A 16,084-nucleotide genomic window follows, 5' to 3' on the forward strand; every position below is an offset into this window, starting at 1 on the left:
TGTCAAGAACTGCAACGCTGCTGGGTTTTTACACACTCAACAGTTTCCTGTGTTTATCAAGAATGGTCCACCACCCAAAGGACATCCAGCCAACTGGACACAACTGTGAGAAGCATCGGAGTCAACAATATAAATTAATTGTAAATAATGTTCAGGGGGAGGCAGGTAGCCTAGTGGTTAGAGGGGGGAGGCAGGTAGCCTAGTGGTTAGAGGGGGGAGGCAGGTAGCCTAGTGGTTAGAGGGGGGGAGGCAGGTAGCCTAGTGGTTAGAGGGGGGGAGGCAGGTAGCCTAGTGGTTAGAGGGGGGAGGCAGGTAGCCTAGTGGTTAGACGGGGGAGGCAGGTAGCCTAGTGGTTAGAGGGGGGGAAACAGGTAGCCTAGTGGTTAGAGGGGGGAGGCAGGTAGCCTAGTGGTTAGAGGGGGGAGGCAGGTAGCCTAGTGGTTAGACGGGGGAGGCAGGTAGCCTAGTGGTTAGACGGGGGAGGCAGGTAGCCTAGTGGTTAGAGGGGGGGAGGCAGGTAGCCTAGTGGTTAGAGGGGGGAGGCAGGTAGCCTAGTGGTTAGAGGGGGGAGGCAGGTAGCCTAGTGGTTAGAGGGGGGGAGGCAGGTAGCCTAGTGGTTAGAGGGGGGGGAGGCAGGTAGCCTAGTGGTTAGAGGGGGGGGAGGCAGGTAGCCTAGTGGTTAGACGGGGGAGGCAGGTAGCCTAGTGGTTAGAGGGGGGGAGGCAGGTAGCCTAGTGGTTAGAGGGGGGGGAGGCAGGTAGCCTAGTGGTTAGAGGGGGGGAGGCAGGTAGCCTAGTGGTTAGAGGGGGGGGGAGGCAGGTAGCCTAGTGGTTAGAGGGGGGGAGGCAGGTAGCCTAGTGGTTAGAGGGGGGAGGCAGGTAGCCTAGTGGTTAGAGGGGGGAGGCAGGTAGCCTAATGGTTAGAGGGGGGGGGGGGGGGGGGGGGGGCAGGTAGTCTAGTGGTTAGAGGGGGGGAAGCAAGTAGCCAGTGGTTAGAGGGGGAGGCAGGTAGCCTAGTGGTTAGAGGGGGGAGGCAGGTAGCCTAGTGGTTAGAGGGGGGAAAGCAGGTAGCCTAGTGGTTAGAGGGGGGAGGCAGGTAGCCTAGTGGTTAGAGGGGGGAGGCAGGTAGCCTAGTGGTTAGAGGGGGGAGGCAGGTAGCCTAGTGGTTAGAGGGGGGAGGCAGGTAGCCTAGTGGTTAGAGGGGGGAGGCAGGTAGCCTAGTGGTTAGAGGGGGGGGGGGGGGCAGGTAGCCTAGTGGTTAGAGGGGGGGGGGGGGCAGGTAGCCTAGTGGTTAGAGGGGGGGGGGGGCAGGTAGTCTAGTGGTTAGAGGGGCGAGGCAGGGAGCCTAGTGGTTAGAGGGGGGAGGCAGGTAGCCTAATGGTTAGAGGGGGGTGGCAGGTAGCCTAGTGGTTAGAGGGGGGAGGCAGGTAGCCTAGTGGTTAGAGGGGGGAGGCAGGTAGCCTAGTGGTTAGAGGGGGGGAGGCAGGTAGCCTAGTGGTTAGAGGGGGGAGGCAGGTAGCCTAGTGGTTAGAGGGGGGGGCCGGTAGTCTAGTGGTTAGAGGGGGGAGGCAGGTAGCCTAGTGGTTAGAGGGGGGAGGCAGGTAGCCTAGTGGTTAGAGGGGGGGGGCCGGTAGTCTAGTGGTTAGAGGGGGGAGGCAGGTAGCCTAGTGGTTAGAGCGTTGGGCCAGTAAACAAAAGGTTGCAGGATCGAATCCCCGAGCTGACGAGGTAAAAATCTGTCGTTCTGCCCCTGAACAAGGCAGTTAACCCACTGTTCCCCGGTAGGCTGTCATTATAAATAAGAATATGTTCTTAACTGACTTGCCTAGTTAAATAAAATTAAAATGTATTATCATTTTTTTGTTTTATTAGAAATAAGAAAATAATATATATATATCTAAACACTCCAACATTAATGTGGATGCTACCATGATTACGGGATGTCCTGAAAGAATCATGAATAATGGAAGAGGGTCAAAGATCATAGCCCCAAGATGCTAACCTCTCACCATTACAATAACAGGGGAGGTTAGCATTTTATATCATATCCCCAAGACATGCTAACCTCTCACCATTACTATAACAGGGGAGGTTAGCATTTTATATCATACCACCAAGACATGCTAACCTCTCACCATTACAATAACAGGGGAGGTTAGCATTTTATATCATAGCCCCAAGATGCTAACCTCTCACCATTACAATAACAAGGGAGTTTAGCATTTTATATCATAGCCCCAAGATGCTAACCTCTCACCATTACAATAACAGGGGAGGTTAGCATTTTATATCATATCCCCAAGACATGCTAACCTCTCACCATTACAATAACAAGGGAGGTTAGCATGTTATATCATAGCCATAAGACATGCTAACCTCTCACCATTACAATAACAAGGGAGGTTAGCATTTTATATCATACCCCCAAGACATGCTAACCTCTCAGCATTACAATAACAGGGGAGGTTAGCATTTTATATCATAGCCCCAAGACATGCTAACCTCTCAGCATTACAATAACAAGGGAGGTTAGCATGTTATATCATAGCCCCAAGATGCTAACCTCTCACCATTACAATAACAGGGGAGTTTAGCATTTTATATCATAGCCACAAGGCATGCTAACCTCTCACCATTACAATAACAAGGGAGGCATGTCTTGGGGATATGATCTTTGACCCTCTGTAACTTCCTCACTCATCATTATTCACGATTCATTCAGGATTATCTGTAATCATGGTAGCATCCACATTAATGTAGAAGTGTTTAGAAATATATGATATTCTTATTACAATAAAAGTGACTCCAAAATGACACCATACATTATTTAATATAAATGTATTTTGGTCACAAAATAATCTGAAACACAACCAAAATGAACTGCAAACGCATCTAACAAGTTTGTAGAGTCACAAGCTTGATGTAGTCATTGAGTGCTACGAATATGGGACCAAATACTAAACTTTTGACTTTATTTATGAGAATCTTTAGGGGTGTCAATTTTGACGCTTACCCTTTTGAGAAAAAAAATACTACTTGTTAAACAAAATCTTTCTCTGAACAGTTGTATTAATATAAAATAAATACATTTCCAAAATTTTTTTTGCATACAATATAGCTCACTATTTCAATAATGTATTTAATATAGTCATTATTGCTCCATCTTTAATCAAGGGATCCCACTTTATATACTCTATATTCATCATTCTATTTCAGATGATAATGATGGATTATTTTAAGGAGACACACTACTAACGTCTCCATCTCTCACAGCCTCTCTCACACAGCCTCTCTCACACACAGCCTCTCTCTCACACAGCCTCTCTCTCACACAGCCTCTCTCTCACACAGCCTCTCTCTCACACAGCCTCTCTCTCACACAGCCTCTCTCTCACACAGCCTCTCTCACACAGCCTCTCTCACACAGCCTCTCTCACACAGCCTCTCTCACACAGCCTCTCTCACACACAGCCTCTCTCACACACAGCCTCTCTCACACACAGCCTCTCTCCTCTCTCACACAGCCTCTCTCTCACAGCCTCTCTCACACACAGCCTCTCTCCTCTCTCACACAGCCTCTCTCTCACAGCCTCTCTCTCACAGATCAGTTGAGGGACAAATAAAACTTGATATGGTAAAAAGGAAAGAATGCCTAGAAACTGAAATGATATTTTTCCCCAGTCATTACCCCAGTCATTTCCCCAGTCATTACCCCAGTCATTTCCCCAGTCATTTCCCCAGTCATTTCCCCAGTCATTACCCCAGTCATTACCCCAGTCATTTCTCCAGTCATTTCCCCAGTCATTTCCCCAGTCATTTCTCCAGTCTTTTCCCCAGTCATTTCCCCAGTCATTTCCCCAGTCATTTCCCCAGTCATTTCCCCAGTCATTTCCCCAGTCATTTCCCCAGTCATTTCTCCAGTCATTTCCCCAGTCATTTCTCCAGTCATTTCCCCAGTCATTTCCCCAGTCATTTCTCCAGTCATTTCCCCAGTCATTTCCCCAGTCATTTCTCCAGTCATTTCCCCAGTCATTTCCCCAGTCATTTCGCCAGTCATTTCCCCAGTTATTTCCCCAGTCTTTTCCCCAGTATTGACAAGCAGCAACAACATAATATTCCGTGGCCTAAACTGGGAAGTGTTACAAGCAGAAGACGGCATGGTAGCTAGGTAAACACCGACACGCTGGTTCATACGTACTACCTAAGGCATTACGCACATGAGATATCAAAGCAATTTGACAAAAATAAATACATGACACAATCTCACTTTGATGGCAATGGCTTGATACTGCGGGCAACTCACAAATCAAATCACATATTGTAATACAAAATTAAAACAAATGAAGAAGTAAATTGCATTAACTAGACACACTAGTAATGTCAACTCACAAACATGTGTTATTATAATAACATTCATAGACCCCCCCATCATTATCATTGGCTGAGTCCCTATTCCCTATATGGTGCCATAGGGCCCTAGTCTAAAGTAGTGCACTACATAAGGAATAGGGTATCATAGGGCCCTGGTCTAAAGTAGTGCACTACATAGGGAATAGGGTGCCATAGGGCCCTGGTCTAAAGTAGTGCACTACATAGGGAATAGGGTGCCATAGGGCCCTGGTCTAAAGTAGTGCACTACATAAGGAATAGGGTGTCATAGGGCCCTGGTCTAAAGTAGTGCACTACATAGGGAATAGGGTGCCATAGGGCCCTGGTCTAAAGTAGTGCACTACATAGGGAATAGGGTGCCATAGGGCTCTGGTCTAAAGTAGTGCACTACATAGGGAATAGGGTGTCATGGTTATCATTCCCTCTGGGCTTCCGTGACCAGTGATATTCTAGACACGGAACACAATCGTTTTGGAGTCAGTAGTGGTTAGTGACAGACTATTTCTCTGTCCTTAACAAACATTATTACTAGTTCTTCTTGCTCCAGTTAAAAAGACCAATGTAAGTATTTACAATATAAACAAGTTTTATCTCAGGTTCTGGGCGGAAAGAGGCTTCCCACCCTCTAGTGTTGTCTCTAAGATCTAAAGTACTAGGAGATATGCGGAGGACGGCGTGATGCCAGCGGTTTATTTTGGGACTGTGAAAGAAAGCGTGAATTAGATTGTTAACGAAACTTTCTCACATTTCTTTTTGTCTATTTCATTGTCTTTTTCCCTCCCATCCCTCCCTCCCTCCCTCCCTCCCTCCTCCCATCCCTCCCTCCTCCCATCCCTCCCTCCCTCACTCCCTCCCTCCTCCCATCCCTCCCTCCCCTCCCTCCCTCACTCCCTCCATCCTCCCATCCCTCCCTCCCTCCATCCCTCCCTCCCATCTATCCCTCCCTCCCTCCCTCCATCCTCCCATCCCTCCCTCCCTCTCTCCATCCCTCCCTCCCTCTCTCCATCCCTCCCTCCCTCCCTCCATCCCTCCCTCCCTCTCGCCATCCCTCCCTCCCCCCATCCATCCCTCCCTCTCTCCCTCCCTCCATCCATCCCTCCCCTCCCTCCCTCTCTCCATCCATCCCTCCCTCTCTCCATCCATCCCTCCCTCTCTCCCTCCATCCATCCCTCCCTCCCTCCGTCCGTCATACTGAACCAACCACCACAGTTCCGGAAACAATCGCCACTCCAAATCGGTGATCCCTTCTAATCTACGTCCTTCAGTGTGTTACCTGTGATTACTGGACATATGTGTGTAAGGGTTGGGTGGGGTAGTATTTTAGAGAGGCAGGGGTGGGTGGATGAGAGAGCGAGAGAGAGAGCTCCCCGCTGTAGTCATGTGGGACCAGGGACCGTGGTTAGTTTCGACATCCGTCCTCAGCGCTGCGTTCGTGCTGCAGGTTGCAGTAACAGTCCTGACAGACCCTCACCGGGGATGAGATCTTCAGACGCTGGATCTCAGACTGGAAACGACTACACCTGAGGGAGAGGGAGGAGAGAGAGAGGCATAACGCACCAGTAAAAGTCTTTGGGGTTATTTTTAGGGACATTATAATCTTTAATTTTTTTCTATTAAAGTGTGTTAATTTTGCGTTAACCGGCTCCTCCCCTTCATTCCGTGTTAACCAGTTCCTCCTCTTCATTCCGTGTTAACCGGTTCCTCCTCTTCATTCCGTGTTAACCGGTTCCTCCTCTTCATTCCGTGTTAACCGGTTCCTCCTCTTCATTCCGCGTTAACCAGTTCCTCCTCTTCATTCCGCGTTAACCAGTTCCTCCTCTTCATTCCGCGTTAACCAGTTCCTCCTCTTCCTTCCGCGTTAACCAGTTCCTCCTCTTCATTCCGTGTTAACCAGTTCCTCCTCTTCATTCCGCGTTAACCAGTTCCTCCTCTTCATTCCGCGTTAACCAGTTCCTCCTCTTCATTCCGCGTTAACCAGTTCCTCCTCTTCATTCCGTGTTAACCAGTTCCTCCTCTTCATTCCGTGTTAACCAGTTCCTCCTCTTCATTCCGTGTTAACCAGTTCCTCCTCTTCATTCCGTGTTAACCAGTTCCTCCTCTTCATTCCGTGTTAACCAGTTCCTCCTCTTCATTCCGTGTTAACCAGTTCCTCCTCTTCATTCCGTGTTAACCAGTTCCTCCTCTTCATTCCGTGTTAACCAGTTCCTCCTCTTCCTTCCGTGTTAACCAGTTCCTCCTCTTCCTTCCGTGTTAACCAGTTCCTCCTCTTCATTCCGTGTTAACCAGTTCCTCCTCTTCATTCCGCGTTAACCAGTTCCTCCTCTTCATTCCGCGTTAACCAGTTCCTCCTCTTCATTCCGCGTTAACCAGTTCCTCCTCTTCATTCCGTGTTAACCGGTTCCTCCTCTTCATTCCGTGTTAACCAGTTCCTCCTCTTCATTCGGCGTTAACCAGTTCCTCCTCTTCATTCGGCGTTAACCAGATCCTCTTCATTCGGCGTTAACCAGATCCTCCTCTTCATTCCGTGTTAACCAGTTCCTCCTCTTCATTCCGTGTTAACCAGATCCTCCTCTTCATTCCGTGTTAACCAGTTCCTCCTCTTCATTCCGTGTTAACCAGTTCCTCCTCTTCATTCCGCGTTAACCAGTTCCTCCTCTTCATTCCGTGTTAACCAGTTCCTCCTCTTCATTCGGCGTTAACCAGTTCCTCCTCTTCATTCGGCGTTAACCATTCAGCGTTTTATGTGAAAGGCCATACAGTGACTGATGCTGTAAATAATTACAAGCTAAAGGATGATAATGATGGTACAACGCATCTGATGGTTGAAGATTCAATGTGTCCATGTTTTAATTGTCCTAAACCTTATTATTATTATTATTATTCTTCTGTTCTCCATTAGAACACATTCAACTCTAACACGCAGGCCAGGGACTTACTTCTGACAGAAGAGTTGTCCACAGTTCCTGCAGTGGTGACGTCTTTCTGTGAGGGAGAAGCGCACGCTACAGCCTGAACAGCTGTCCACCACCTCGTCCTTCACCCAGTGGTCAGCAGCAGAACGACCAGGCTGGTCGCTCACCGACCAGCTGAACACCCTGCCACGACCATCACCCACCAGGATCTTACTGTGGTCCCTGGGAGAGGAAGGAAGAAGGTTGGAAGAGGGGGAGGCAGGGTAAGGGTGGGGGAGGAAGGGAGGGGGAGGCAGGGAGGGGGAGGCAGGGTAATGGTGGAGGAGGCAGGGTGGAGGAGGCAGGGTAACGGTGGGGGAGGCAGGGTGGAGGAGGCAGGGTAACGGTGGGGGAGGCAGGGTGGAGGAGGCAGGGTAATGGTGGGGGAGGAAGGGTAAGGGTGGGGGAGGAAGGGAGGGGGAGGCAGGGTAATGGTGGGGGAGGCAGGGAGGGGGAGGCAGGGTAATGGTGGGGGAGGCAGGGAGGGGGAGGCAGGGAGGGGGAGGCAGGGTAAGGGAGGCAGGGTAACGGTGGGGGAGGCAGGGTGGAGGAGGCAGGGTAACGGTGGGGGAGGCAGGGAGGGGGAGGCAGGGTAATGGTGGGGGAGGAAGGGTAAGGGTGGGGGAGGAAGGGAGGGGGAGGCAGGGTAATGGTGGGGGAGGCAGGGAGGGGGAGGCAGGGTAATGGTGGGGGAGGCAGGGAGGGGGAGGCAGGGTAATGGTGGGGGAGGCAGGGTAAGGGTGGGGGAGGAAGGGAGGGGGAGGCAGGGTAATGGTGGGGGAGGAAGGGTAATGGTGGGGGAGGCAGGGAGGGGGAGGCAGGGTAAGGGAGGCAGGGTAATGGTGGGGGAGGCAGGGAGGGGGAGAATGAGTGATTGTCATCTACATTTAAGAATCACCTACAGTTCCCCTGAGGTTACATTTCTGCTCCTTTAAATTCCCCATCCCTCTACCCTCCTATTGAATGTAGTATCAGCCAGCTTGCTCAACACAAACCCCATGTGGAGGTCTCACACACACACACAGTTCCACATACTTGGAGATGGCGAGGGATGTGATCTCGGCTGGGTGAGCGTTGTCCTTCCGGTTGAATGCAGTGTGCATGGTCAGTTTACTACGGAACACCAGCTGTCGCTCCCATCTGTAGCCTGCTCTCTCACACACACACACACACGCTTGAACAATGCACCAGCCAGAATAACCACACACTCCAGCCAACTGGAACACACACACACACACACACACACACACACACACACACTGCATCGCATAATACACATGATGCTGTTATTGTGTAGAGTGAGTAAGTAGTACTGTGGTCTGGTCTGTACCTGCTCTGAGCTGGTTATAGGGCCGAGCCTCCATGGTGGTAGGGTGTACGGGCTGGGGGACCCCCCCATGGCCTGCTACGGGGTGGGGAGGGAGGACCTCCGGCTTGGAAGGTGTCTGTGTTCGTCCTGTCTGACCCTCTGAGTAGTTGACGAACACAAAGCCGTCCTTCTCGTCCAGGCTGAGGTCGTCTGACCCACTATCTACAGACCAGATGATTCCCGGTCCTCCAGGAACTGCACAAAAGACATTAGAATATGTGTCGCTCTCTCCAACTTAAGATGCCATATCTGGCCCAAAAGGAACCATGAATGGGGGTGCCAGCTAATGGACCCGCAAGAGGTGGTGCTGACGATAGGTCCACACCGTGGTAGGCTGAGACGCTGAGACGCTCAGACGCTGAGACGCTGAGACGTTCAGACGCTGAGACGCTGAGACGCTCAGACGCTGAGACGCTGAGACGCTGAGACGCTGAGACGCTCAGACGCTGAGACACAGACGCTGAGACGCTGAGACACAGACGCTGAGACGCTGAGACGCTGAGACACAGACGCTGAGACGCTGAGACACTCAGACACTGAGACGCTGAGACGCTCAGACGCTGAGACGCTGAGACGCTGAGACGCTGAGACGCTCAGACGCTGAGACACAGACGCTGAGACGCTCAGACGCTGAGACGCTGAGACGCTGAGACGCTCAGACGCTCAGACACAGACGCTGAGACGCTGAGACGCTCAGACGCTGAGACGCTGAGACGCTGAGACGCTGAGACTCAGACGCTGAGACTCAGACGCTGAGACGCTGAGACGTTCAGACGCTGAGACGCTGAGACGCTGAGACGCTGAGACGCTGAGACGCTCAGACGCTGAGACGCTCAGACGCTGAGACGCTCAGACGCTCAGACGCTGAGACACAGACGCTGAGACGCTGAGACACAGACGCTGAGACGCTGAGACACAGACGCTGAGACGCTGAGACGCTGAGACACAGACGCTGAGACGCTGAGACGCTCAGACACTGAGACGCTCAGACGCTGAGACGCTCAGACGCTGAGACGCTGAGACGCTGAGACGCTCAGACGCTGAGACACAGACGCTGAGACGCTCAGACGCTGAGACGCTGAGACACAGACGCTGAGACGCTGAGACGCTCAGACGCTGAGACGCTGAGACGCTGAGACGCTGAGACTCAGACGCTGAGACACAGACGCTGAGACGCTGAGACACTCAGACGCTGAGACACTCAGACGCTGAGACGCTGAGACGCTCAGACGCTGAGACGCTCAGACGCTGAGACGCTGAGACGCTGAGACGCTGAGACGCTGAGACGCTGAGACGCTGAGACACTGAGACACTGAGACACAGACGCTGAGACGCTGAGACACAGACACAGACGCTCAGACGCTGAGACACTGAGACACTCAGACGCTGAGACACTCAGACGCTGAGACACTCAGACGCTGAGACACTCAGACGCTGAGACACTCAGACGCTGAGACACTCAGACGCTGAGACACTCAGACGCTGAGACACAGACACAGACGCTGAGACGCTGAGACACAGACACAGACGCTGAGACGCTCAGACACTGAGACACTCAGACGCTGAGACACAGACGCTGAGACGCTGAGACACAGACGCTCAGACGCTCAGACGCTGAGACACTCAGACGCTGAGACGCTGAGACGCTGAGACGCTGAGACGCTCAGACGCTGAGACGCTCAGACACTGAGACACTGAGACGCTGACTGGGGAACAGGTCAATCAACTATTCAATTGATGTTGATTCAAATGGTAAACATTGTTACACACCTCCACCTTCTCTTCTTAGTGATTTTATTGGACCTGTATCCTACACAGGTATGTTAATTAACAACAATTGGGGCAATACAGATACTGACTGACTGGCTGGCTGGATGGCCGACTGGCCGGATGGCTTACTGACTGGCTGGATGGCCGACTGACTGGCTGGATGGCCGACTGACTGGCTGGCTGGCTGGCCGACTGGCTGGCTGGATGGATGGCCGACTGGCTGGCTGGATGGATGGCCGACTGGCTGGATGGATGGATGGCCGACTGACTGGCTGGCTGGATGGCCGACTGGCTGGATGGATGGATGGCCGACTGACTGGCTGGCTGGATGGCCGACTGACTGGCTTACTGACTGGCTGACTGACTGACTGGCTGACTGACTGGCTGGCTTACTGACTGACTGACTGACTGGCCGACTGACTGACTGACTGGCTGGCCGACTGACTGACTGACTGGCTGGCCGACTGACTGACTGACTGACTGACTGGCTGGATGGCCGACTGGCTGGATGGCCGACTGGCTGGCTGGATGGCCGACTGGCTGGCTGGATGGCCGACTGGCTGGCTGGATGGCCGACTGGCTGGCTGGATGGCCGACTGACTGACTGACTGACTGGCTGGATGGATGGCCGACTGGCTGGATGGATGGATGGCCGACTGGCTGGCTGGCTGGCTGGATGGCCGACTGACTGACTGGCTGGCTGGATGGCCGACTGACTGACTGGCTGGCTGGATGGCCGACTGACTGGCTTACTGACTGGCTGGCTGGCTTACTGACTGACTGACCGACTGACTGACTGGTAAACTCACCTTTCGGTCTGTGGACGGTGCTGCCTGGTTGGCTGCCTGGTCCTCCCTCTACCGATCCAGCTCCTCCCCCCGCTGCGGCGTAGGGGCGAGGGGAGGGTTTGGACTCCTTGCTGAGTCTGGGCTCGTCTCCGTCTGATTCGCTGCTGTCGTCATCAGCGTTGTGGGTCTCCGGTCCCACTGCTGGAGCAGGAAGAGGACGATTGGCCATGGTCACAGGATGAGTCATTTAGCAGACGCTCTTATCCAGAGCGACTTACACACTATTCCTACATAGCGCTGTAGTCTAGTGCACTGTATAGTTAACAGGGTGACATAGTGCCGTAGTCTAGTACACTGTATAGGGTGACATAGCACTATAGTCTAGTGCACTGTATAGTGAACAGGGTGACATAGTGCCGTAGTCTAGTACACTGTATAGTGAACAGGGTGACATAGCGCTGTAGTCTAGTACACTGTATAGGGTGACATAGCGCTGTAGTCTAGTGCACTGTATAGTGAACAGGGTGACATAGTGCTGTAGTCTAGTACACTGTATAGGGTGACATAGCACTATAGTCTAGTACACTGTATAGTGAACAGGGTGACATAGCGCTGTAGTCTAGTACACTGTATAGTGAACAGGGTGACATAGCGCTGTAGTCTAGTACACTGTATAGGGTGACATAGCGCTGTAGTCTAGTGCACTGTATAGTGAACAGGGTGACATAGCGCTGTAGTCTAGTACACTGTATAGGGTGACATAGCGCTGTAGTCTAGTGCACTGTATAGTGAACAGGGTGACATAGTGCTGTAGTCTAGTGCACTGTATAGTGAACAGGGTGACATAGCGCTGTAGTCTAGTACACTGTATAGTGAACAGGGTGACATAGCGCTGTAGTCTAGTACACTGTATAGTGAACAGGGTGACATAGCGCTGTAGTCTAGTGCACTGTATAGGGTGACATAGCGCTGTAGTCTAGTACACTGTATAGTGAACAGGGTGACATAGCGCTGTAGTCTAGTACACTGTATAGGGTGACATAGCACTATAGTCTAGTACACTGTATAGTGAACAGGGTGACATAGCGCTGTAGTCTAGTGCACTGTATAGTGAACAGGGTGACATAGCGCTGTAGTCTAGTACACTGTATAGTGAACAGGGTGACATAGCGCTGTAGTCTAGTGCACTGTATAGGGTGACATAGCGCTGTAGTCTAGTACACTGTATAGTGAACAGGGTGACATAGCGCTGTAGTCTAGTAAACTGTATAGGGTGACATAGCGCTGTAGTCTAGTGCACTGTATAGTGAACAGGGTGACATAGCGCTGTAGTCTAGTACACTGTATAGGGTGACATAGCGCTGTAGTCTAGTGCACTGTATAGTGAACAGGGTGACATAGTGCTGTAGTCTAGTACACTGTATAGTGAACAGGGTGACATAGCGCTATAGTCTAGTACACTGTATAGTGAACAGGGTGACATAGCGCTGTAGTCTAGTGCACTGTATAGTGAACAGGGTGACATAGCGCTGTAGTCTAGTGCACTGTATAGGGAACAGGGTGACATAGCGCCGTAGTCTAGTGCACTGTATAGGGAACAGGGTGACATAGTGCTCTAGTCTAGTACACTGTATAGTGAACAGGGTGACATAGCGCCGTAGTCTAGTGCACTGTATAGGGAACAGGGTGACATAGTGCTCTAGTCTAGTACACTGTATAGTGAACAGGGTGACATATGGTATGAATTCAGATTTGTATTTTTGCTTTATCCAAACCCCTCAAAGACACAAAGGATTATGACCCCTCCCCCCCAACACTCTTAGAGATGAACCTACACACCCACACACAGAGACCTACCCAGCTTGTCCTCCGTACAGCAGTCAGGTACATCAGGAGGTTCAATGGGCACTGGAGCAGGGGTTTCTGGGACTTGTAGGAACTCCATCCTCCAGAACTACAGGAAGAAAGATGCCATTAGAACAGTTTAAAAAGGCCCTGAACAGTCCTTCTGATTCCATGTAAAATTACCTCTTTCAGTGACCAAAACATCCCCCAGAAGTTGTTTCCCTCCTAGAAAACCTCAGAATGAGAAAATTTACTTTTTCCCCTCGCATGTCTAACTACCAGGAAGTCATGTCTAACTACCAGGAAGTCATGTCTAACTACCAGGAAGTCATGTCTAACTACCAGGAAGTCATGTCTAACTACCAGGTAGTCTGAAAAGACAGGCTGAGTGGGCGGGGAGTTCAACTTGCCTGAAAACGGCATGGTCGAGCAACATAACCGTTTTGCAGTGAGATCATTTCAAGCTAATTGGCTGATAACTCAAAGCAACTCAAAACATTGAACACTGCATGCAACATCCAATCTGGTCACACGCATCACATCATGGTTTCACAAATGATTAGATGAGATTGTCAGCACCAGGTTATTAAGCTAGCTAGCTAGTTCACCTTGGACAATTTCACTGTAAACTGGACAGAGTGATGTCTGGCTACACTTCATACATGAGATATATATATATATTGACAGCCAGACAATGTTCATATATCATGATGAGTATCACGTTTGGTATCTTTAGATGCGTCAGGAGTTTTGGGCAACCCTTCCCTGGATTTATGATCCATGCTGGCTGAAGACCTAGCTAGCCAGTAACTAGCTAACACCAGACATAAAGACCTAGCTAGCCAGTAACTAGCTAACACCAGACAGATGAAGACCTAGCTAGCCAGTAACTAGCTAACACCAGACACAGATGAAGACCTAGCTTGCCAGTAACTAGCTAACACCAGACAGATGAAGACCTAGCTAGCCAGTAACCAGCTAACACCAGACAGATAAAGACCAAGCTAGCCAGTAACTAGCTAACACCAGACAGACGAAGACCTAACTAGCCAGTATCTAGCTAACACCAGACAGACGAAGACCTAGCTAGCCAGTAACTAGCTAACACCAGACACAGATGAAGACCTAGCTAGCCAGTAACTAGCTAACACCAGACAGATGAAGACCTAGCTAGCCAGTAACTTACTAACACCAGACACAGATAAAGACCTAGCTAGCCAGTAACTAGCTAACACCAGACAGAAGAAGACCTATCTAGCCAGTAACTAGCTAACACCAGACAGAAGAAGACCTATCTAGCCAGTAACTAGCTAACACCAGACAGATGAAGACCTAGCTAGCCAGTAACTAGCTAACACCAGACAGATGAAGACCTAGCTAGCCAGTAACTAGCTAACACCAGACAGATAAAGACCTAGCTAGCCTGTAACTAGCTAACACCAGACAGATAAAGACCTAGCTAGCCAGTAGCTAGCTAACACCAGACAGATGAAGACCTAGCTAGCCAGTAACTAGCTAATACCAGAAACAGATGAAGACCTAGCTAGCCAGTAACTAGCTAACACCAGACAGATAAAGACCTAGCTAGCCAGTAACTAGCTAACACCAGACAGAAGAAGACCTATCTAGCCAATAACTAGCTAACACCAGACAGATGAAGACCTAGCTAGCCAGTAACTAGCTAACACCAGACAGATGAAGACCTAGCTAGCCTGTAACTAGCTAACACCAGACAGATAAAGACCTAGCGAGCCAGTAACTAGCTAACACCACACAAATAAAGACCTAGCTAGCCAGTAGCTAGCTAACACCAGACAGATAAAGACCTAGCTAGCCAGTAACTAGCTAACACCACACAGATGAAGACCTAGCTAGCCAGTAACTAGCTAACACCAGACAGATAAAGACCTAGCTAGCCAGTAACTAGCTAACACCAGACAGATGAAGACCTAGCTAGCCAGTAACTAGCTAACACCAGACAGATGAAGACCTAGCTAGCCAGTAACTAGCTAACACCAGACAGATAAAGACCTAGCTAGCCAGTAGCTAGCTAACACCAGACAGATGAAGACCTAGCTAGCCAGTAGCTAGCTAACACCAGACAGATGAAGACCTAGCTAGCCAGTAGCTAGCTAACACCAGACAGATGAAGACCTAGCTAGCCAGTAACTAGCTAACACCAGACAGATGAAGACCTAGCTAGCCTGTAACTAGCTAACACCAGACAGATGAAGACCTAGCTAGCCAGTAGCTAGCTAACACCACACAGATAAAGACCTAGCTAGCCAGTAGCTAGCTAACACCAGACAGATAAAGACCTAGCTAGCCAGTAACTAGCTAACACCAGACAGATGAAGACCTAGCTAGCCAGTAACTAGCTAACACCAGACAGATGAAGACCTATCTAGCCAGTAGCTAGCTAACACCAGACAGATAAAGACCTAGCTAGCCAGTAACTAGCTAACACCAGACAGATAAAGACCTAGCTAGCCAGTAACTAGCTAACACCAGACAGATGAAGACCTAGCTAGCCAGTAACTAGCTAACACCAGACAGATGAAGACCTAGCTAGCCAGTAGCTAGCTAACACCAGACAGATAAAGACCTAGCTAGCCAGTAGCTAGCTAACACCAGACAGATGAAGACCTAGCTAGCCAGTAGCTAGCTAACACCACACAGATGAAGACCTAGCGAGCCAGTAACTAGCTAACACCACACAAATAAAGACCTAGCTAGCCAGTAGCTAGCTAACACCAGACAGATAAAGACCTAGCTAGCCAGTAACTAGCTAACACCAGACAGATAAAGACCTAGCTAGCCAGTAGCTAGCTAACACCACACAGATAAAGACCTAGCTAGCCAGTAACTAGCTAACACCAGACAGATAAAGACCTAGCTAGCCAGTAACTAGCTAACACCAGACAGATGAAGACCTAGCTAGCCAGTAACTAGCTAACACCAGACAGATAAAGA

General features: G+C 50.4%; 1 protein-coding gene across 1 annotated transcript in view; it reads right to left on the minus strand.

The window, feature by feature from the left end:
* Window positions 1–5,715: 5,715 nt before the first annotated feature.
* The window catches only part of LOC115165112 (WD repeat and FYVE domain-containing protein 3), a 191,662-nt gene continuing 181,293 nt past the window's right edge, over window positions 5,716–16,084 (minus strand). Inside the window, exons 53-58 of the mRNA XM_029718147.1 lie at window positions 13,124–13,220; window positions 11,288–11,467; window positions 8,670–8,903; window positions 8,375–8,486; window positions 7,325–7,522; window positions 5,716–5,908 (exon numbers count right to left, since the gene is read on the minus strand). Of these exons, the coding sequence (XP_029574007.1) occupies window positions 5,788–5,908; window positions 7,325–7,522; window positions 8,375–8,486; window positions 8,670–8,903; window positions 11,288–11,467; window positions 13,124–13,220 (942 nt within the window). The 3' untranslated portion in view covers window positions 5,716–5,787. The remainder of the gene's footprint in view (window positions 5,909–7,324; window positions 7,523–8,374; window positions 8,487–8,669; window positions 8,904–11,287; window positions 11,468–13,123; window positions 13,221–16,084) is intronic.

This window comes from Salmo trutta, chromosome 27, assembly GCF_901001165.1.
Source record: "Salmo trutta chromosome 27, fSalTru1.1, whole genome shotgun sequence".
In the NCBI taxonomy this organism is placed as follows: domain Eukaryota; kingdom Metazoa; phylum Chordata; class Actinopteri; order Salmoniformes; family Salmonidae; genus Salmo; species Salmo trutta.